Genomic DNA, 24,562 nt, shown 5'->3' with positions numbered 1-24,562 from the left:
GAGACACCCCAGTAGTTTGCGGGGACAAACATCGTAAACCAGTGGGAACACTTGTCACATACGAGGGAAACTGAGATCTGCAGTTAGTCAGTACTCGTTATTGGGTGAGACATATTACACACGTTTCTTTCTGTTGAATTACGTCACCTTCCGGGGTGGCACAATTCCTCCTTTTGTGCAGGTATTTCTGAGTACTCCAACTCCAGCGTTTGACATAGTAACAGAGAACTGCCTTAGAAAAATACATAACTGGCCAAAATTCGCAGACTCACCGCAACGCTACCTATAATAGCAATCAATAAAGTTTTTAGGGCGCTGTGAATAAAGAACACGACGGTCAAAGTGAGTCTTCTTTAGTCGTACATGCAAAAATTAGCTTACACGTGGTTGTCATAACTGTGCGGTAGGCAACATTTCAAATGCGTCCTGCTGACAAAGCAATGCACAATCGAGTAGGGGAGACGTAATATATTTGACATCAGATTTTTAATTCAAAATGGCGATAATATATAGTTACACCACATGGGAAATCTACTGCGTCCCTCTGACCTGCGGACGTGTTTACATTGGACAGACTGGACGTTCAGTGAAGGATAGACTTAGTGAGCATGCTTGGTCCTGAACATTCATGTTGGGCTCTCAACTTCTCTAGATTGCTAAAGCCTGTGGGTGCCGTCCAGGGCTTGAACGGAATATGTTCATTCAGTTGTGCGGTTCATTAAATCACCAGTTGTAAGTGAGCGCCTGTCCGCGTCTGCCTTCGTGTCTTCATTTGGTCGCGGTTGTCTCGCAATATATATAATTGTTAGATTTACACGTGTGTGTTGCCATCAAACAGGACCAGTATCGGCTAACATAGGCTCGCCCCGAGTGATTTTAAGTTACAACTAGCCAAACCCCCTCTTCTCGTAAGTAATCTATTTAAAGTCAGATAACTTAAAAGTTATAACCCTGCTTGTTTCAAGCTGGACCAGCTCTGATATACGCGCGCCCTGCCTGCCGTTGAACTCTTGCGTCAAAGACCGTAACGTGGTAGTTAGTGATCAATCTCGCAGCGGTGAAAGGTATGTGCACAAAGAAGGAGAACAGTGTTACACAGGAATAACCATTGCATGTAACGAGCAATAATACCGTGTTTATTAGTAATAACATTGGTGAACTGAAATGTGATATGTTTGCCTCCCCTCGTTACTTGTAATAGTCGTCAATTAGCATATCACCCAGTTCACCCTCCGTCCCTACCAATGCGAAAGCCTCGGGTACGGTTTCGCTGAGTACAGATTCAAAAATATTCCTGCTCAGTTCTGAAACAACGTCCTCGTAAGGATGCACCTCCTCTTCATCAATGTACACCTTAACTTTGTCAAACCCTTCGCAAACGCTGTCGAACACTTCCAGCAGGCCGAATTCGTTGTAGCGTAATCCCAGACGGAAGCGTGCATTCTTAGCAGCGACGTTGACATGAAGCCAGTCGTAGCTGCCGTCGTAGCACTCGAAAAAGTTGTAGCTGCTCAGCTCCAGTTCAGGCACCTCCAGGACCATCTGAAATCGGATAGACTTTCAGTAAGTAACAAGTACATAGTTTATAGTTACGTATGGTTCATAAATGATGACTGAGCTTTCTCGGCAAACTGCGATAGACGGCAGCACGCTTCAGTTCGAAGATTTTATCAGAGTTAACGCCGCATCAGTCGCAAGAGCGGACCAAATGCAGTGGCAACACGTGGAGAAATTTATCTGATGAGCCATTAAATCGACATCAAGCTTTGCCAATAATCCTTGGGCGATGCTTGCCTGCATCCCTTCTTGTATAGCGTTGCAATGGTAAGGTGTCATGGCAATTCATGGCAATATAGCACGTCCAGACATTGAAATATACAGAACTGATTTATGATGCAATGTGACGTGATTAATTTTGAACAGAAAGTCACGTAGAAAAAGAAAGTCCCACATTTCCGATTCCAATCTCTATGGTGGTCCAGTTCGGTGTAGGACATCGTGACCACCGATTCTTCGAGATTTCGTAGTGACGCATATTTCTTTTTCTTCCCTTTATCTGATTGTTTGTATTATTTTCTAATACACACGTCCGTAAACGGTTACATAGTGATGGATTTTTTTCCTGCACATGCAATGTTTTTTCTATCGAATTCAACACCTTACGTAGCTTTCTTTCAAATAGAAAGAGAGAAAGAACAGCGATTACAGCTAAGGAACAACGAAATTAAACAATAACATAGTTCGGCTCTCTTTATGTAGGAGTCGAAGCAAGACCGACTGGCATAGTTGCGTTAGTATACGCGTGTTTGCAATACACCCTAATTTCAACGACAACGACGATTACCAATAACCTCTCAACGTGTGAAGTCATGCACTGCCCTAGGAGCTCATGTGCCTCGGATGGGAGCCATCCGAAATGGTAGTTTTCTTGAAAGAGATCGTAATTAATCCTACACAATCATGCATTAGCCTTATTATGCAATTGATCCCTCAATCGCTCAATACATACTGCCCGCTTTCTGTTGACAAAAGAAGTCAAAAGAAGCATTTCGAGCACAGACTATAACCCTGTACAGGGTAATGGGCAGTCTTCGTTCGAAATGCCGGATCGTGACAACCACCTGCTTCCTCAACATGTTCGTCATATTCATCATGGTCTCTTTACAGTTCCCTTGCGACCTTGAGCGCGCTGTGGGTAGTATATGATAGTAACTGACGCGACTTTTGCAGGGCGTTCTGTAGTAGAACTTAAACTGGACGTAACCAGTCGCCGTGCCTCTCTTTGCTTCTCCCTTCACTGCTCACGCGCTACTTATACCCCGCTTGAGCAACGACACCTAGATACAGGAGGCCAGCTTTTTGCCTCCTCTCCGTCTTTCGCTACGTCGACATATAAAGTCTGCTACCGCGATTCGCCGTTCTGCGAAACTCGCAAATGATGGCGGCTAGCTTCGCAAATTTGCAGCACGCTTTCCAGAAAATCGGTCTTGAGAACAATGTTGGGTCACGGTGCGCTTTATTTTCTTTTCGCATTTAGTAAGGGGGACGTTTACTACTCGCAGACGACAGTTGCTGCCCATCGTCTTCATGGTTACGCCCGCTCAAAGGCAGGTTCGTGAATCGTGGTTGACTACGCTCATTGAAAACACGATCCTAATCGGCTGACCCCATAGAACTCTCATAATAACTAGAAACCAGCGAACGGGGGCATCTGAACATGGGAGCCGCCATGATCTATACGGTAGGCCTAGTGTGCTACGAACGGTGTCTCGAGTTCCGTGCGCGTTCTTTTCACGTCGCAGTACAAGGTTTAAACCGATAATCGTTCCCTACTGTATAAGACACAATCCAAGCGCACACATGAGAGCAGACAAAACAAACACACTTCGCACACGGCATGGCGCAATGGAGCCAAGCGGAAGCACGCACGACTTGCATTGCATTGGATGTCATGCGCCTGGTCTTCACGCGTGGAAAGGCTGTGGACGAATCCGGCTGAATCCAGAATCTCGATCATGGCACCTCCCGGAGTTGGACTCTGGGAGAGAGCCTCGCCTCCGTAGAGCCCCTTTGCTCTCTCCCATTTCTCTCTCTCCCAGCTTTTCTACTAGGCTCTTTCCTTATGATTCCTATGACTGGCTCTTAGATGTTACGTGACGTCGACGGGTAAGCAGGCCTTCTGTGCCTAGGTGGTGTTCGCTTGAGCCGCGCCGGTCCACGTCATTAATAACGTGTCAGGAGAACAGGCTACGTCACGACGTTCCCCCGTTCTCCGATACGCTCTTTCCAAGAGCGGATGATTTTTACATTGCGTGCGGAACGGAGGCTCCCCCATGCTGCCGCTGCATTTCACCTGCGATTTCAGTGCTGCTTTAAAGGGACACTAAAGCGCAAATATTTCTCCTTGTGGAATGAAAGATGCATTTACATTGGCAACAGCACAAAATGCATCGTTCGTGGTTTGTGAGCGAAAGAGCCTGCAAGTTCCGCTTTCCCTCTCCTTCTCAAGAAGGCCCACAATGCGGAGCGCGCTCTCATTGGTCTCCGCAAACGGTTTGCCCAATCATCGCAGGAGATCGTCTGGGGCCTCTCCGCATTGTCGGACTTCTTAAGACGGAGAGGGAATGCGGTTTCTATGGCGAATAAATCGCGAACGACGCAACGGATGAATCCCGTTCCTTTTGTGTTAGTGTCAAAGTAACGGGATTTTCGATTCCCCGATTAGGATGTTTTTGGACTATAATACCTCTTTGGGGGTGGGGGGGAAGTGATGGACGTACACGAAAACCGGAATTCAACTCATGGCAGACCAAAGTTGTGAAATAATTAATTACAAGTAATTAAGTAACTCTAATCAATTACCGTAAGAGTAATAAATTACTGTACCAAAATACTTTCTAACGGTCCTGTAATTTAATTACATTTTGCCTGTATAGCTTGTACTCGAGAGATACTTTCTGCTAGCAAAGAACCACCGCATCAGGAAACGTATGTATCACACCGATCCGGTGAAGTTCGGCATCGCTTGACGGTCTTGGCCAAGTTCCTCTTTCAAAGCAGCTTAAATAACAAATAAAAGAGTTTTCAAGATTCGCACCCCCTCTGCAACTAGGAAAGCCGTGCGATAGTAACACCATCATGACGTAAGCCCTGCACACGAAAGGGAGCAGGGCGCGGGCGATTTGTCTCCGAACACATCTGCCCCGCGTTCGCACCGCAGTATACTAAGTGAAAAGACCAAGAGGGTAAAATAATACTGAGTCCAGCTTGTTGAAACGTCGTCAAGAAAAATAATAACGAAAGAATGAAGCACTAAGTCAGAGTAACTATACTTAATACGTAAGCTTTTGGGCAGAGCCTGCTCTTCTTCAGACCCGGTCTTCAGAACACCGATCTGAAGAAGGGCAGGCTCTGCCCGAAAGCTTGCGTACGAAATAGTTATTCTGACTCCTTGCTTCATTCTTTCGTTATTATATTTCTAAGTGAAAAGACCCGGTAAATACGCAGACATTGAGATGCGTGATTTACCAGTGTACTGTACTTACCAGTGTGAGTTACCAATGTGACTTCAGTGAGTGAGAAACACAGTGTTAGGTTCCTGGCTGTATACGAACACGTTCGACGCTATAACCCACATAAGTGACATTCCAGAAGTCAATCACACACTCCGCGACCTGCAGATGCCTTCCCACCCGTCCGCCGGTCGCTCCCTCATAGGACATGTCCAAGTGACGTTTTCTCCGATTTGCAGAGAGGGAATTCCGGCATACTCTCTACATCCGTCTTCTGCTCTTGCCATGCATTGCATCAAATTGTGCAGAAACTACTCCAATAACTCGTGCAGGATTTTCGACGTTATCATCGGTGATGAACGAGTAGGGAAACAGCACAATAGGACCGGGGCGGATGCTACAGTCCCTTTAACGATTCTGCTGTAAATTTATGTTAGAGTTATGTTAATGTATTAGTAATGTTTATGTTATGTAAATTTATGTTTAGTGTAACGAGTCTGCTTCCAAAAGGTGTGCTCACCGACAGCTCGTAGGCGTTCCCAGTATCGTAGAGATCTGCTTGCACCGCTTCGATGTCGGTAAAGCCGGTGAGGAAACCTTTCTTGAGGTCGAGTGTGTTACCATCCAAGCTCTCCGAATATTCTTGGACTTCGTAACTCTTTAGCTTGTCCGAGCTGGACAGGTAGTCCGCCACGATCTGAGCACAGTCGAAGGCTTCCTCGTAGTGGGCTGCACAAGAAAAACAGAGTATTTCCAAACATCTCAGACACAGTGCAGGCCGCAGTTTACATTTTCTGCTGGACGATCCGCACCTGGATCGTTTTAACCTTTTGGGGGATTTTCTTCTTGTTGGTTTGTGGGACAGAATATAGATTTCAAAGCCGCATAAGTACGTCTACATAGCCGTGTGTGTCATGCACAGTGACGCGCTGTGCTACAGCATCTCGAGACGCCGAAGACGATCTTGATGACCCTTGCTTGCAGCTGCATATGCAAAAACCTAAGCGTAGTATTTCCAGGCGTTGCTCACTCACCGACTGCAAGTAGCATTCACCTGCGGAGCGAAGTTACACCTTAAGCGTGGCAGCGTGACACGTTGACCATTCTGAATATTTACAGCAATAAGGAAAAAAAGAAAGAAGGATTTCGCGTCAGGATGGGCATTGCTCTACGTAACACGTACTGAACTCCCGTGTCTGTGTGTTCAAGTAATCGACTTATACGCCGAGGCTCGCCTCCCGGCATGCGCCTGTTGTGTTGACTGGGTGTGTCAAGTGGGATTTCGTCGGTCGATTTAACGCACAGTCCCATATGAAGGGTGTATGCTATCCCCCGAGCAATATAGTTCTCAACCATGAGCCAAGGACCAGCACAACCTAGCACAGTACGCTTTTGGCAGCTGGTTATCGCAAAGACGCGGTATATGCTCGTTTCTATGTTTATTCCTGATTTAAGTAAGCGATAGCAGTGTGGGATATATAGAAGGGAATGCACTTCCTGCCTAGCTGCCTAGAACATAGGGTTAAAAAATTAAAAATAAAATAATAAAATAATTATTAAATAAATAAAATAATAAATTAAAAATAATAAATAATTAAAAAAAGATCCGTCTACGGTCCCGGCTTTTCCCCACCTGCGGAACAACTCTGACTCATGTTTCAGACCCATCTTTCTTTTACCCAAGGTAGTGACATACTCCAGCATATGTTGTGTCGAAGCTGGCTTCTTACCTGCCCGCGTACAGTTTGAGGATATATAAAACGGGAATATATCGATGTGGAATTGCGGAAAACGGAAACGGCGGTCACGTGCTGCTGTAGACTGTGACTGACTCGACGGAGCATCTCCCCTCAGCAAGGGTTTTGGGTTTCAGAGTTTCATACGTTGTGGCCTCGTGACCCGAATCCCCTGTAAGCTGGTGTTGGGCTTGGTTGGTTGCGTAGGCACTCTCTCCAGCTCTCTGGCTAGATACACAGATACTCCTTTGCTATTTTCATTAAATGCGTTTGACGAATTGGTACCTTAACGTTGTGATGACTGCACTTTTATTTGGTGAAAGCTATGCGACCTGCGTCAGCAAAATTTTGACACTTCTAAACTTCTAACGCCCACAGGACTCGCGCAAACGGGAGCTTGGAAGTTGTCTGAAATAAGAGCACGGAAACTGTTTATTCGAGGAAGCTGGAGAGAACAGAAGGGACAATGACACAGCACTCACTACCAACATCAGAAGCTTTATTAGCAAAGCACCAGGGCTATTTATTTGCAAAGCGCCAGGGCTATTCGTACTTTTTATTACGAATATCCCCTCCCTAGTCCCCATTTCCCTCAGCCACTCATCGAGCGAGTACGAAACCGGCTCAACGAGTACTTTTAACTGAAGCGGTCCTTTACCATAATGAATTCTCTTTATGATAGCGCTATCAACTCGTAACGTATGCATGTGTCCGTCCCCTACTCGTCTAACAGGCACGGATTCTGCTATCTCCTAACGCGTTTGTGCAACACTTCGGGGTCTGACAATTGACTGTGTATTACCAACAAGACGGTAACTAAGAAGCGTTAACAAAGAATAACCCATTAACACAGTACGTATTCGCCTAGATGGCTTGTTTTCTCATTGAAACTTTTGTTACGTTTACGCTGAACGTCGAGTTCTGCCCCCCCCCCCCCCCACTCCTATTTTATCATATTCCAGGCGCCCATAACGCTCCACACATTCACCGGAGAATATCCGGGCGATTGCACTTCGCTCTACCCGGTATTCCTCTTCCTGAAGGAGTACCGATGATGCCTTTCTAGCTCAAACTTCGTGCTCCATTTTTTGTTTTTTGTTTTTATTTTTTGCTAGAAATTTTGCACAGCATGACTTTGACAAAGAAACGCAACTCCTCCCGTTCAGAGACTGTCGGATTACTCCTGATAAAACAATTTGCTGCTCGGGAAGCGTTCAGAGTAAAAGTAATCACTCATTGCACTTAAAGACATGCAGAACCTCCGCTTTTTATCAGGAGGTCTGCGCACGACACTATTATTTTTAGACTAAGGTTTCCAGGAACGTGTTTCTCTTGCACGAACCCGTCACCCGTGTTGATGGGCTAGTATTGTCCCCCCTCGGTATCATCTCCTGAAATTTTAGAGAATAGATTCCTTGTCGCTGCGGGTTTCAACGCGAGTTGAAAAGTAACGCAAATAACAGATAACTCCTGCATTAACTAGAAGCTTCTTTTTTTTTAATACATGAAGGGATTGTAAGGGATTGTGTGTTGTCCCTCTAATTTGCGTACACTACAGATTCTAAGGACAGCGTTTGTGACTGTTCAATGAAAACGGGAACTCACCTCCCCGGCGTCCGCCATCTGTCGATATGAGGAGGAGAAGCAAACTGTTAGGCAGTGGCGAAATTGTTTGACCAGCATGCACTCTTTTCAATTAATAGAGTGATAAGATGAATCAGCAATCGACAACTCACGGTGCCTACTGTTGGCCAGCACGATGAGAAAGATGGCGTGGAAAGCAATAAACCAATACTTGGGCATCTTATCGTGCTACCTCATGCGCTCACTCAGGACGAAATGTAACACGAGAATGTCGAGTCAGCACATATGAAGGCCCTTCGAGTCCGTCGCGTATATAGCCTCCGTTACGCGTTGTCACACGAGCGCACTTCGCTAATGGTCGTCACGCCAGGATTTGAAAACTTTCAGCGAATTTCATCTCACGAAACGACGCAACAGATGTCGTTCAAAACAATTATGATTTATGGGGCCTACACGAGACAAATTGCTTACCACATACAAACTCATATCTCACGCGTTGCAGGAAGTATGACAAAAATCAGTTGGCAGCAAAAGTTTGTTTGGCAGCAAATTGAGTATTGACTGAACTAACATACGGCACGATCATCTTTAAAGCGGAATGAATAGCTCGACAAGCAAATGCGGCAGGTATGTGAACAAGGGTGCGCTTGAGCTGTTGAACCGTTTGCGGTTTCGTTTGTTGGCTACACTTAAAAGGACGCTAAAGTGAAATACAACCACCACATTCTTGCACGCCATCACGTAGAATTCGCCCCTGTGATGACACACCGAGCGTTATTAGCTCTCAATTCTTTATACTTTTCATGCTAACGCATTTCTAAGATTGATATTTTGCTGACGACAGCGCTCCCAGACGTTCGCAAAGAGAAGCAGAGGGAAGCCGATCCAGATAGGTGAACAGGTGCCACGACGTATTAAAGTACTGCTGAACCCGTTTGGAGTAGATTGCTAATTGAACATCCGGAGTCCCTCAGGGGTGTCTTGTAGGACCCTTGTTATGTTTGAAAACATATCAACAATTTGGCTGGGTTTGGGCCACATGTCTACACACATTCCTGTTCGCAGACGACTGTACTCTATTAATCCGCACTTCAATCACGTTTTCCGCACTTCAAGACCAAGACCGCTTAAAGGAACTGTAAAGGTAGTGTTTGGCTGTGTGATGCTGCACACGGAGCCTAAGCACTCTAAAAGCGCGTTAATTATTACACAGCATAAATTAGAAAAATTAAAGGGGGCGGTAGGTAGCGCCCCGCAACAGCTAAAAAAGTTATTGTTGAAGTCACAGGGGTGGCATCCAATGTATTGCTCCGCAGACGAAAGCATGCTGGGCGAACGCAATGCATCATGGACAGGTCCTGGTCGCACGTCACAGCAAACGTCAAGGCACATGTGACCTTAAAGATGGCGGCGCCCGTGATCGGCGTCCAAACTGTTTGTAAACAATGCGGTTGTTGTTTCTGTGAAACGTTTTGGATGTCTTTTGATCACGGTCATTATTTTTATCCTATAATATCGTAGTAAAACGCGCAGTTTTGCACATAAGGCCTCATACTGTTGACGACTTCCAAAGATGTGATGACGACCGCGCGGTAAGACTCACTGAGCCGACGCGATGTACTTAAACTAAGAAGAAATGGGACACCATGTTGCGGAAGAAGCACCGCATAGTTTACGCTGGCAAAATACGTTCATCTCTTGGCATTATGACGACGGAAATATGTCGATAAGCGGCAAAACGACATGTAAACAAAGTCACATGACCTGAAAATTACGTTTTCTATGACGTGCGACCAAGACAAGATGGCAGTTTTGCCAAAAGCACCCGCTTGGGGGTAGTTACAACAATGGTGGGTTTGTGTCACCCCTGTGATTGAAGTACTCATGTCACGTGATACCTGAGCATTACACGATGAACTTATGACTGGCTACTAATTACTAATAAACACTACCTTAAGAATCACAAGAATTACTGGGACAGCTCTTCAAAATATCGAAGAAACAATATCCCAAAGTACTGTCAGCGCCCTCTGTTCGCTCTCCTCCCAACCATATCGCACGGCGTGAATTGCGTATGGCGTGGTTTGTGTATGCAAAAAGTTCATTTCCTGCCGAAATTGCACAGAACTTCACCTGACAGCGATGCCAGCCATCTGCTGTAATGTGCGGGGATACACCAAGAGTGCTCTTTCCACAAGGGACGTTGCGTACCACAAGATTCCAACGTATAATGCGCGGAAACGAAGGTGGTTGCAAGCGCTTGGTCAAGACATTCGTGATCCATGCCGTATTTGCTCAACCCACTTATCTGACGAGTCGTCTGAAGCGGTAGCAGCGGACGGTCGCAAATGTCTCAAACAGACCGCAGTCCCGACACCAGTGTTCCTCTTTGCGACGTCTGACGATGCGAACACCAGTGTACACGAGGTATGTACTCTCCGATACACGGGAATAATTCATATATATGTATAGTTCATTTCAAATTCAGATTGACTTTTTATGCCTACACTACGTAATACGCCAAAGGAAACATCCCCCTTACCCCCTTATTGAACAGGGGAGCCCTGAGCTCTCGCAGGAGAATATAAGTACGAGATAAATTGTGTGCTAGATACTGACCCTATTCTTCATTTATATCAGCGACACAGGCTTTCATGGTGACTGACAAGAAAGTGGAAATCGGAAGTAAAATCATGCAAACGGATGACTTACCGTCAACATCTCTCAACCATTCTCTGGCGATGATTTCAACACCTATTGTCCATACAGCCTCGTGCTCACAGGTGGGACAAGCGCTAGTTTCGTTTAAAATTTTAACTTCTGCATGATATGACAATATCGTCACCACTGGTGGAACCAGCTGATGAGTCATTCCGGGAATCCGAAGACAACAGTTTTGAATGGTACATAGCCTGCCGATATAAGTACGTAGATATCAAATACTGTTGTTCTGCCCTCCGCTTCATCAGACCAGAAGAAGTACGTCAAATTCAGAGCTCCGCTATTAGACCTGTTCGAGAAATACAGGACTTACGGTGCATCGCACAAAGTGCGCACAGATAACGAAAGGACAAAGAAGAAACGAACGAACGCACGAAGAAACGCACAGATGCTTGCGACACACTTCTCACCGCAAGAGCTGAGTGAGATACCAAGTGAACACAATTTAGCTTGGAAATGCCAGCCAGAGGTGAACAAGATGGCTGCAGGGAACATCTTTGTGTCTGGCTCAATCCTTTTCAGTGGGGCCAGTGCAGTCAAGGTTGTGTATTCATAGCCTGTTATGTTTGCACGGATTCCAATGACACCTTGTAATGATTGCTGTTGACCAGGTTCTCTGGTTACTCGAGTTTATTACTATTCCAGTGATCTCACCTACAACATCTACCAGAAAAGTTCCAGACTCCCTTTCGCGACACAGGTAGGATTATCAGAACTCATGGCCGAGTTGCAGAGCGTACAGTGGAAACGAACAGGGAAAAACGGGAATAGTCTAGCACTCGCCAGTGAATAAGATCAAAAAAAGCTTTTAAAAATCAATCAATCAATCAAGATCGGTATTAAGAGATTAAAACATTCAAATAATTTATTTTACTAAAACACAAGCTTTCAGACGGAGTCCGTCCTTCATCATATCATCGTCATCATGTATCTCTCTCTCTCTCTCTCTCTCTCCGTCCTTCATCACGTGTGATACATTTAACACTTGGTACAGATATTTATACTGATGTACATCAGAGAAGGGGGACAAAGGTGGTGGTGAGGAGAAATCCAAATTCTTGTTAGAGAAGATCGAGGGCGAAAAAAAAAATGATACAAAACAAGGCACACAAGCTTTGCATAGTTGAATTTTCTGTTACAATAATTCTACCTGCAACAATGATGTAAAAGGTACATGTCGTAAAAGGTAAAGAGAGCTAGCTTGTAGTTACTTAACAAATTGCAATATGCAATTGCCATGCTTGGAATTGACCATGTAGCCCACAAGAGGATCTTGTAGCAGAGGGTTAAGAAAATGCTTGAAGTTGCGGCCAAGTCCTGTGCATGTGCTGATCTAAACCCGTGAGTGCTGCATATTTGTAACCACCTTCAATGGTGTAGTTCCAATTCTGAGGGAAATACAGTACTTCTGCTTAGCATGTGGAGAAGTATGAGCTTACATACAGGGTGTCCCACCGAAAAAGGGCCAGGGGCTAAAGAAAAAGCGGAGTGCTCTACAGGAATGGAACCAACTGTACGTGATTGGCAGTTGTGTGGTCTATCCAAAAAAAAATTTTTTCATGCCACTTGTCAATTAATTAGCAGTAATTAATTTTCTAACTTTTTAATTATCGGCTTTAGCTCTCAGATGTCAATGAGGAAGTTGTAGTGCATGTCGAAAAAGACACAACTGAAGTGGTTCGAGGTCGCTATGGCTTGTGGTTTCGTTTTTTCCCGGGCTTAAAAGTTGGTTTCAGATGCCGAGCGGACCGCAGATCGCTGCCCGCGCGCGACGATTCCAGCACCCTCCGGCGTACATTGACCTTGAGATTAGCGCTTGGAGACCATCCTTGGGCCATGTCACACAAGAGGAAGATATTTCACCTGTTTCACGGCACACCTATCAGAGTGCACTGCAATCGTCGCGCGCGGGCGCCGAATTATGGGCAGTGCTCTGTGGTGCGCGCGGTTTCTGAAACCAATTTTTAAACCCGGGAAAAAACGAAACCACAAGCCATAGCAACCTCGAATCACTTCAGTTGCGTCTTTTTCGACATGTACTACAACTTCCTCATTGACATCTGAGAGCTAAAACCGATAATTAAAAAGTTAGAAAATTAATTACCGCTAATTAATTGACAAGGGGCGATGAAAAAATATTTTTGGATAGACCACACAACTGCCAAGCACATGCAGTTGGTTCCATTTGTGTAGAGCACTCCGTTTTTTATTTAGCCCCTGGCCCTTTTTCGGTGGGACACCCTGTATACAAACGAGCTGTCATTCAGGAAACAGTGTATACTAACTTCGAGATAAGGGGTCTAGGTTTGACCCGGCACGCTATCAACATCCATGAGAATTATGAGGGACCATGTTTTGATATAAAGAGTATAGGAAAGACATTTAGCCATGATCATATTATCTTTTCTTGGCAGAGGATGTAGATCATTTCCTGAGTGAAACACCGACAACTTGCAAAGATATGAGCTCCAGTGAAGTAGTAGCGGCTGAAAAAGCTCTAAGCCACTACCTAAGCCGCACCAGTGACTGCAATTGGACTGGGTATGAGGGAAAACATGGGAAATTTATAATGAGAAATTGAGAAATGGTTACAAAGATGGTTGTGCACAGAAAAGGTCTAACATTTTTCTTCACACGCTTGTGGAGTCAATGATAGGGATGCCTCTGGAGAGAAGCCTCTCCTGGAGACATTGGCATGTCCTCACCTGAGGCTTTACTTATAGCCTCATGAACTCATGAAGAAGGCATGAACTAATGTGATGTCTGACAGGCAAGATGATAGCCTATGCTCTCTTAGAGCTTATGGACTGGAACGTGTTTGTTGCAAACACCTGTGCACTGAAACGAAAAAATAAAAGCATGCATACATTGCGTTACTGGTTGGTGGGAGGTGAAGCACTTGCAAATTGATATGGACACAGTACGCTGATGTTCTCTTTCCTTCCTTGTTTTCGCCTACCACTATATCACACATATCACTCATATGCAATGACTCATATGTTCATTCATAAACACAGTGATCAATAAAGCAATATTTACAAGCTTTGATGTTTGTGGAATATATTCTACTGTGTAGTGGCTGTCTGGTTACTTCAGAAGGGTATATGGCAGACCTCTATTGTGCATGAAAGGGAAATACTGGTGTGGTCTTGCAGTGTTCACGGCCAAAGCATGCAGTGTACCTCTGTCAAGATGGCAGACATTCGATGCTGTCCACAAGCACCTGAAAGGAAACTGAAAGCTTCACCTCAGTGAAAGGGAATAAACATTCATGTTGTCAGACAGAACCTACTCCGACACACATCAAAAAGGCAAAAACATGTGTATGCTTGCTTTTATGGCATGTACAGCACATGCTTTGAGGACTTTTCCGCAGTGCTTTCCCCAGAACCACCTGGCTAACTGTTTGCAGGCGACGTACCGAAGCTTCCTGCATGTACCATGGGCAGCGTAAAATTATGATATGTAACTTTACTGATAGCAAACTGAAGGCACACGTGAATGAACTCACTTGTTCACTCGCTGTTCCTGATAACCCAAGCAGCACAATGTACTGAAAGTCGAGTGCAATAGGGGTGGACGGTATGTGTCTTATCAATGTTCTTTAGTTTTACGAGTGTGTTCAAGGCCTTCCACCTACCCGTCCACCCCTATTGCACTCGACTTTCAGTCCATTGTGCTGCTTGGGAAGTAGTAGTGTTCCTGATAAGTAGTCGCTTTCTCTCACGTAGCAGTAGGACACCTGGAGCTCCTCAGTGTCCACCCACAGTATTTCAAAGTACTGATTTCTTGTGATGCAACCGCTGCGCTGATTCAGTTACGTCTCATTTCGCGGCAACAAAGGCATTCCTCTGCCGTCGGCATCGGCACGCATTTTCCGCAAGGACACCTGAACTGAAGGAGCAATGCCACATTTCCGCTGTGAGGCCCTAAACATTTTTATTACACGTGAAGACGGGTTCTCACGCGGCCAGCTGACGGCGATGCCGGCAATTCATCCTCCGTCGACGTTTCTACGGACGGCATCGTGTGGTGCTGTGTCTCTCAGGCGTGCCCTCGTAAAAACAAAAGTTTTGCTGGTGTGACTGCTGGACTATCCGAAGCTCGAGGGCATTCAGGTTTGGTAAATTTGACATCACACGGCGTGTATCCCAAAAGATTTCGGTCATTACGGTTTCGCCACAGGCCGGGACACGCATGAGAAAGGCGAGACTAGCCATAGCCGACACGAGCCAACCCAGTGTTGTTGCTTAGGGAATACTCAGCCTTGCGCTCGAGTTCAATCTTTGAAATTCGATTACTGAAAGAAAAAAGGGATTCCAAAAGAAATATTTCGTAACTGAAATGTACTCTTCCTAGGCTTTCATAAAATCACAAGGTTACCCTGGGTCGAAATTCACATTACAGTCCCTTTAAAGCGCTGCATAAATCGTCCAGAACTTCGGTGTTGCGAGTAGAACATGGTACTTAACCTTGAAAGCACCTCCTTATATTATGTGCCACGGTAAGATAGAACCCTCTCCACTACCTTTACAACGTTTGTAACACTCGTGTAGTCAAAGTGGATAAATATAAATTTCCTGTGTAGGCAATAACTTAGGCTTTAACATGATCCAAACACATCGGTAACACATGCTCCCCAGCACTAAAAGAGTTGCACTTAAGGCGAAACGTTATCACACTGATCTGAAGATAACCCCTTATATGTTCACACACGACCTGAGCAGTCATCGATTACGTAACGCTGCCACGCAAAGCACCCTGGTGAGCTTCTATCGGCCTATCAGCGACGCGTTCTTCTTGCTTTGCACAAAAGATAACCTCGAAACGATCTTCTCCTGACGTCACATGTTTGTAAACAGAGGGTAGTTTGTAAACCGCTCCGCATTGGAATACGCTTGCGTAACCTTCTGGTTCATACATCTCAGAAAGACAGGGAAAAGCTTGAAAGACTTCGAATTTCAAGGGCTCATCATCAAGGGCGAACATCAAGGGCTATTTTTAACAGACAAGGAAAGCATAAAGTTTTTACCCTCGGAAATGTTGCTTCAGTAAGCGAAATTAGAATCGGTGAACATGAGGGAACTGAAGTTCTCTCATGTTAACCTTTTCAGTGACTTCATTCTTTCCGCTTAAGTTCATGCGCCTGCGCTATATTTACATATTAGACGTTAATCTGGACCCACACATATGTAACATACAAACCAGACAGACACGACAGAACCATACCAGTCTATGCATTCAAATCCCGTCAGTGATTCTTGTCATGTCTGGACCACTTGTTTCTACATATGTGCAATGTCCCGTAGCTATTTGGGACATTTGTTTTTTTTGTTTTTTTTTGTTCCCTCGGCACTTCCGCGTGCCATTTGTTCCTTCTTTTCTCAACGTCATTAAAAAGCTTCTCCGACAACGTCCACACGCGTCTCGAATGCTTCTCTCTCGTATTGCTATCCCAGCGGTTACTGCTTAACACTTCTAGCCTTGTTGTTATTATATTTCACGTTCGTAAGTTGAGCTAGGGCCTCATAGGACCCGCAGTATTGTGGAAATAAATAAAATAAATAAATTTCTACCTATTTGTATCGAAAATTACAATAACTCTTGAGCGGAGTGGTTTGAATACAGTCAACCTCTGTTTATCCGGGACGCCGCTATCCGGACAAGAAAGATGTGGACAGATTTCGGTCCATGCAATTTGCCTTCAGTTTTCGGATCCCGATAAAAAAAAAAATTCCAGGACTCGCCGAGTAGATTACCTATAGCAACTGCCTTCACTTATCTGTGTTCAGTCGGAGACGATGTGACACCTAGAATTTCGTCACGGGGGGTCGACAACTTTAATGAAGCCATGAGGTGATATTTAACATGGCTCGAAACCCCCGACACGGTTTTTTTTTGCCGATTTTGAAGTTCGAAACCCCCGTTTCATTTGTCGAACTGTGCATCAGGAGCCAATATGCGGCTCATTGTTTATCGCTGTGATCGTGGCGGTAGGCGGGGAGGTGGTACGTTGCTAGCCATTTCAAAAGCGCTCACGTCAGCTTATACAGTGAACCCTCGTTATTATGACCATGGCCGTTCCCGAAAATTTTGGTCATAATGCGGAATTGTCATATTAACGGGGGGGATTTGCAGAGGTTTCACTGCATTGTTCCCCCTGAGTATGGTCGTAAAGCGTGTATGTCTGATTATCGGGGGTCATATTAACGAGGGTTCACTGGTATCAGTGTTCAGAGTACGTTTGAATGTATGTGGTGCAGTGTCATAATGAATAACAGAAAGTACATTTTCGGAGCTTGTTATTGCCCCCGGATTCTGACATATTATTTATTGAGAACTTATATGACAGCCTCACTAGCATCAAAGCACGATTCCCAACATCACCAATAATATTACTTGGCGATTTTAATTACCCGTCCATTGTTTGGACTACTTAACAACCACATTGTATGCCTTTCTCCTCACAATGTCAAGCTTTTTTTTACCTTTGTGCATTATTTAATCTCACTCAAGTAGTAACTAACCCCACACGAGTTGCTACGGGATCTGCCAACATTCTCGACCTTATTCTTACAACTAATCCAGAAGAACCCAACCCAATATCATTTCTATACCTGGTTTGAGTGACCACTCTGCACTGCACTTCTACATTAACGTTAATGTCACCCGTGCATCCAATAAACGTAAAGTTATATTTAACTACAAGAAAGCTAATTTTGATGCTATAAATCGTGAATTGTGCTGATTACTGGATGTATTCATTGAGAATTTCGAGAAGCGTAACAACAACAACAACTAAATCATGACTATGGCCTGGGGTGATTCACCGCTTCAGAGCAGTACCCTACCCCATTACACGAGAAGCATGAGATGTGAAATATGAAAATGAAGTTATGTGCAAGTCCAACTCGAACTCCCGTCGTCTGGTTGCGCAACGCTATACGTCGTACAAAACGAAGAAGCACATGAAAGAAGCGCCAATGGTCCTTGAGATGCAGGGGTGGACCCTACAGCGTCTGGAGCAAGCCGGTAGCCAAGAGGAACTCCAAGAACATCAGAAGTCCTCGACGGTGTTGGACATGGCTCTGACATGGGCCAAGAATTGCAGCCAGGTTGAACGTCTGTCGGCTAGCACCACTCAGCTGAGCACAGAGTTGCTGCCTCTCCGTTTCGTAGAGCTTACATTCTATTAGGACGTGCTCAATGTTCGCTTCAACGCCACATTTGGAGCATAGGCAGCTGTCACAGTATCCGATTCGGCACTTGAACTGGGGAGTGAAGGCAACGTTGAGACGAAGGCTGTGCAGGAGGGACGTAAAATAGCGTGGTAAACGGTCAGGAACTGAGAAGGACATAGTGGGATCCACAGAATACATGAGAGACCTGTCAGTGATGTCCCGACTCCACTGCTGGCGAGCTAGTGGCTGAATGAGCTCATTCAGAAGTGATCTCCTGTCTCCTCTTGATAACACCGTTGGTACAACAGCCCGAGACTGTTGGGCAGCCGTTGCCGCTCTGTCGGCTTCTTCGTTTCCGCTCAAACCACAGTGACCCGGGACCCACTGCAGGGATATATGATGACCGTGATCGCTTAGAAGCTGAACCTGATGGAGGATATCAGTGACAACTGGGGCGAGCGATCCACGTATTCCCATGTTGGCTATACATTGAAGAGCAGCCTTTGAATCTGAGTAGATGACCCAGGCCCGCGGATCGTCACAGGGCGTCTTACGTAGAAACAACAGGATAGCATATAACTCAGCCGACGTTGATGATGTGCGGTGTGAGAGACGGTATCCATGTGACACACCGTCAGTTGGAATAACAAATGCAGACGATGAACATTCATGACTGGAGGATCCGTCAGTGAAAACTGCAGTGTGGTCAGAATAGCGATTGTGCATCATATCCGCTGCAAGCTGTTTCAGAACTGATGGTTTCGTTTGACATTAAGACCAGGAATTGACAATGCGATCGATGGTACTGGAAGCGACCACAGAGGCGTCGTGGGCACCACTGATCTTGCAGAAAACGGGGGAACCTTAGGTTTCACTTCCATGAAACAGTTGTATGCGTTACATTGCTTCCGGCGACAAAGTTTTGCTATTAGTGGATGGCGGCGGTGGTGTGCTCTGAGGCGCAAGTAATGGCGAATGGTCTCCCTCTGCCGTAAGACTTCAATGGGTATTTCGCGGGCTTCTGCTATCACCATCCGCGTTTCCGCGGCTCTCGGGACGCCAAGACATACCCTTAAGCTCCGTGCTAGAATACACCGCAGTCGTTGTTCTTGCGTCTGTGAAATTCCGTGCAAGACTGGTAGGCTATATAGCAGAGTCCCTCGGACTAGGGCTTTGTGGATGGCCAGAAGAGACTTCTCATTCATTCCCCACTTCGGCCCAGCAAAGTGGCGAATGACGGAAATCCACCGGTGTGCCTTTGTGTCCAGGTGATCGATGTGTTTCTTCCAGGACAAGTTGGAATCTAGGATGACACCCAGGAATCTATGGTGTGCTACCAGCCTAAGAGGCGTATCGCCAAGTAAGAGCTGATACCGATGCATATGCTTCCGAGTAAAAGCCATGACTGCTGTTTTCTCAGTTGATATATCCATGCCTGCCTCCGTTAGGTACCGCAAGATGTTATCCAGGGAATGCTGAAGACGGCGTAGGGTTGCAGGCCTCGATTTCCCAACAGTCCAAATGCAGACGTCATCAGCATAGATAGATATATTGACTTTAGAGGCGATACAGGACTTTAGGCCTGCCATTACAAGGTTGAAAAGGATAGGACTTAAAACGCTGCCTTGTGGTACGCCCTGAGTCAAGACAACTTTCGAAGTGACTCCTTCTTTTGTGCGAACAGAGAGTGTTCTATGGCGCAAAAAATCAGCCAGCCACAAGAACATTCTGTCGGGAACGCCTGCTTGCAACAAAAGATGCAGAACGTTGGCATGACTGACGGTGTCGTAGGCTCTCTTGACGTCCAGGAACACTGCCATGACTATTTTCTTCTGGCTCCTCGCTTGCTCGACGGTGGTGACGAGATCGAGAACAGAGTCTATGGAACTACGATTCCGACGGAAGCCTGCCATCTCTTCGGGGAAGGTACGATGACCCTCAAGCCACCACTCCAGTCTATGCAAGACCATTCGCTCCAAGACTTTACCAAGACAACTCGTCAGGCTAACTGGACGAAAGGATGACAGGTCAGATGGGCGCTTTCCAGGCTTTAACAGCGGGACTACTACGGCATCTTTCCAAGACTGCGGCACTTCACCGCTTCTCCATGATGTATTGAAGACATGGATCACACAGGAAACACAGCCGTCGCTAAGGTTTCGGATGGCTCGATAGGAGATTCCGTCTCCACCTGGCGTCGATTGTACTCGTGACAGGCACACCGCGGCTCTGAATTCACCCAATGTGAAGTCCATATCCATCTGTTCGTTCACCACTGGTTCTCTTCGTGAGATCGCCTCCTGTATCTCGGAAGTGGAAGCGCGGAATACGTCAGTGTTTGAAGCTTGCGAATTTGCGGATATAATCTTGCAGAAGTCCAGCGCAACAGAGTTCTCGGACCGCATGAGAGACAGCGCTAGCACTCCCAAAGGATTTTTGGGCGGGAGGGTCTCTCTCAGACTCCGGGCCACGCTCCACACTCTGGCAGCGCGAGTAAAAGGCGACAGCGTTGCGCAGAATTGACGCCAGCGCTCTCTGTCAACATTCTTTAGTTCCTTCTGTACTACCCTGGCAGTATGCTTCAATGATGTCTTGAAACAGCCCCGATCGTCTAGCCTTTCGTTCAGCTCTCCGCCTCTGCGCTCGTAGTTGTTCCACGCGAGGATTTGTTCCCATATGTCCTGTCGCGACCTTTACGGTTCGCGAACAGCATCAAAGAGAAGTAGTCAGCGTTTCGGTTAGCTGCTCTGCTGACATGTTCCGCTGCGCCAATTCTGAACAAGACGTTCGAAAGTCCTTCCAGTTAATTAACCTAACAAATTTGGTCCTGGGTTGGCCAGTATACCTGTCGTATGAAATGTAGATGGGCAAATGGTCACTTCCTTTCCCATCGACATCAGTCGACCACGAGAGACTCCTGGAAACATCTTTTGAGCAGATGGACACGTCCAGGACGTCAGTTGAGAAATCTCTACGCAGGAACGTTGGTGAACCATCATTGAGCAGACACAGGTCCATTTCGTCGATGACGTCAACCCATCTTATTCCCCTCCTGTCTGTACGTGCACTTCCCCACCGTGGATGGTGGGCATTGATGCCCCCACTACCAGGAACGGCGGTGGTAGCCCAAGAAATATGTCCCGTATGCTCTGCTGCGACAAGGTAATAGAGGGCGGGAGATACAAACTTACAACAGTAAGTACAATGTTGCCCAGTCGAACCTTGCATCTCACTTGGTCAGCGGAAGAAATATGCGGCTCCTGTAATTCGGCAGCCGTTAGGTCCTTCCGAACACAAAGCACAGTCCTTGATACGCCTTGGCTGCCAGATGTAAATACGTTGTACCCGCTGAGTCTAAAGTCGTCCTTAATGTACGCTTCGCTTATGGCAAGTATGGGAATGGGATATTTTAGAAGAAACAACTTGAGGTCGGGGAGCTTATTGCGAATGCCCCTCGCGTTCCACTGCAGCACTGTGGCTCTCCTATAAAGACTGTCCATGCAGGGATGTTAGCACTCCTTCCGCAGCAAGAAGGTGCTGAACTTCGGGTAAGGACGCAGCAGCAGGGAAAGAGGACACAATCGCTTTGCGTGCGGCCAGAACTAGAGGGAGGAGGACAGAAATTGTGGTACTGTCACTCGATACTGCGGTGTGTGCGTGCTTCGAGAAGCGTACTGTCCAAGCTAATTGGGATATTTTCACTCACGCAATAACAGACCTTGCGCGAAAATATATACCTACCAGTGTCGTACCAGCTGACCCTAAATCCCCATGGTATACTACAGCTCTGAGCTCAGTAAACCAGAAATATCGCAGGTACGTGCCACAAAGGTCGCACACGTCGCCTATGTCCGTAACGTCTATGCGACGTTACCTGTACGTCCACAATGGGACTTCGAAAAATGTCTTACTTTCTATATCCCTGGGACATCTCATAGACGTAAAAAGAAAGGCCCAAGCGCGCGTTATTTTTCGGAGACATTTAGGACACGTGACCGTTAGTGGCGCGTTGTAAGCACACGCAGAAAAATTGCAGGTTGACTGCTTTATCTCCCAAGTAATCACATTATAGACGGTAGCTTGAGTTAAAAACACGATATTTGCCTGGATGGGGTGTAACATAGGCGCCGACTGTGGGGGGGGGGGGGGGGTCCTTGCCCCCCTGCAACATGAACTAGGGGGGGGGGCGCCGCCTCCCCCGTGAAGTCCAGCTAAGAGACTGACACCAACCTTTGGGGCTTGGCGCGCCCGGGTCAAAAGCGCGAAGAGGCACCAACCCCAAAAATGCATCTTGCAATTTGTAAAATATGTGTCCGCCCACCATACTCATTATCACAGTAGAAGGTGAGGCGAAGAAACACAGAGGATGACACAACACATAGCCTGAATTTCGCCCAAAGCAATCAGATCAATGAAACGAAGCAGTCGAAAAGGTACCTGCAGCTGCCAGTGAGGTGTAACGGTAGTGTCTTCGGAAAGCACGTCCGTTGGGAGCGGGTTCAACTCCTGCTGCTCCTCATTGACCATATTCATATATTGCGCGCATTTCGGGTCAAACACCGAGGATTCAATGCATTTTGTTCCTTTTGCACTCAGGTTTCAAAGGCGTAATGCCTTCAGTTGTGCACATGTTCACTGTTTACGTTCTCTCTGTTTCTTGTTTTTTTTTTGTTTTTTTTTTGTTCTTCCTTCCTCTTATTTCAATACCAGTTTCATAGGATTGGATCCCGCCAGAGTGTGTGATTCTACAGCTTAGTTTTGTGTCCTTCATTTTTATTTTCCTTATCTCTCCTTCTCTTTGTTTTCTTTTGCGTTCTTCTTTCCTTTGCCTTTTTTGTCTTCCCTCTTTCACTTTTTTTTTTGAATAACAAGCCGACATCCATCTGGCTTACGTTTCCCTTCTTTTTTTTCTTAATAACCCCCTCCCCCCCACCCCGCCAGAGTACTTACTTCGTACTTACTTCTTTTATTGTATGTATTTCAGAAGATGACAAAATGTCCAATGAAATCCTCTTCCCTTAGCAATTTGTCGTGTAATGGAGACCGAATCGCGTTACCAACGCAGTTCTGCACACATTGCTCGACTCCAGAATAATATGGAGTCATTTTCCACGTGAGGTGCACAGAGCTGAATGTGAAATTTGCCGTTCTCCCAACAGAAACGCACATGACAGCGAAGGAAATTGTCGGAAACAAGGCGAACAACTGGGCGAAAAGTGAAGGAGTGACCCATGTCTCCTATAATCTTCTGTTCACCCAAAGAGGCAGACATTTTCTAGCTCGATTTCTCCCTTTCTTTCTATGGGAGCTACATACGCAGCTGCCTATAGCTGAAGGCTCACGACAGTTAGCCTTTTCTTTTTATTTTTTTCGCACGTCATGCGTAGTTTGCGCTTCTGTAGTTTCGGAACATGCGGCCTGATTGCCTTCCATAAAGAAAAAGAAAAGAAAAAAAAAGCCGGCTAACGTGTATAATATACGATAAATGAAATATACAGTATAACGAAATAAGCTGCACTAGGCGCTAGGCTAGGCACGCCAGAAATATTGTGTCGTTTACTCGGTTGAGCGTCGCTGTAGCTCCAAGTCACGCTACGCGCGTAAATCTTTCCATCCTCACTTGCAGGATAAAGCGCTGTAATTGTATGGGAGGCGACCCGTGGAAATAAGAAAACACACAAATAATGCGTAGATATTCATACTTGGAACTCGTCTGTATGCCGCCCATTCGACACTCAGACACGCGCCCTTTATTTACAGGTTATTTGGCACACGGCGCATATGACAGCGGATGAGAGTCGGGTTGACATGCACCCACCTCATCCTCCAGAACACCGTGCTACGTGAAGCCGTTCTTTCACGTAGAAATTGGACGCAAATTGTGTTTCTTACCGTAAGCGAATGCACATCCGCAAGGAAAACGCCTTTCCAACAACATTTCGGTCGTAAAAAGTGACGCTTCTGAAAGTAAGGAAATAGACGTGTCGGCAATGAAATCCACAAATACGTGTCATCTGTCATGGACGAGCTGAGACTGCGGATGTGATTTGTAATCAGCTTTAAGGTTCTTTTTTTTTTTTTTCAGCCTTTGTAGCGAGTCACTTTCGGTGCTATGGAATCATGGTGCACCAAGTAGCGAGCCTTTTGGACAAACAAGTGCATCATGGGTGCAAATATTATAACGACTGTCACCCTGAAATTCTGCCTTTATCTGTGCAATCTTCCACTTCTCTACTTATTGTTGTTGTTCTTGTGTTGTTCCAGAAGCCTTGTTTTTGTTAGTAAGTTTTTGTATATCGTACGCTATTGCCTTTGCGTACATAAGGGA

The 24,562-nt window shown here is 45.9% G+C and overlaps 1 protein-coding gene across 1 annotated transcript; it reads right to left on the bottom strand.

Moving 5' to 3' along the window:
• Window positions 1-1,115: 1,115 nt before the first annotated feature.
• Window positions 1,116-8,707, bottom strand: LOC135388776 (uncharacterized). The gene is made up of 4 exons (XM_064618567.1): window positions 8,485-8,707; window positions 8,354-8,371; window positions 5,533-5,741; window positions 1,116-1,542 (listed from the first exon to the last, which is right to left on the bottom strand). Exons 1-4 carry the CDS (start codon window positions 8,549-8,551, stop codon window positions 1,189-1,191), a joined length of 648 nt encoding a protein of 215 aa, XP_064474637.1. The 5' UTR covers window positions 8,552-8,707; the 3' UTR covers window positions 1,116-1,188.
• Window positions 8,708-24,562: the final 15,855 nt, after the last annotated feature.

The sequence above is a fragment of the Ornithodoros turicata genome, chromosome 3, assembly GCF_037126465.1.
Source record: "Ornithodoros turicata isolate Travis chromosome 3, ASM3712646v1, whole genome shotgun sequence".
Lineage (NCBI taxonomy): Eukaryota > Metazoa > Arthropoda > Arachnida > Ixodida > Argasidae > Ornithodoros > Ornithodoros turicata.
The sequence above is the reverse complement of the archived record's forward strand: the minus strand, read 5'-3'. Positions and strand labels throughout refer to the sequence as shown.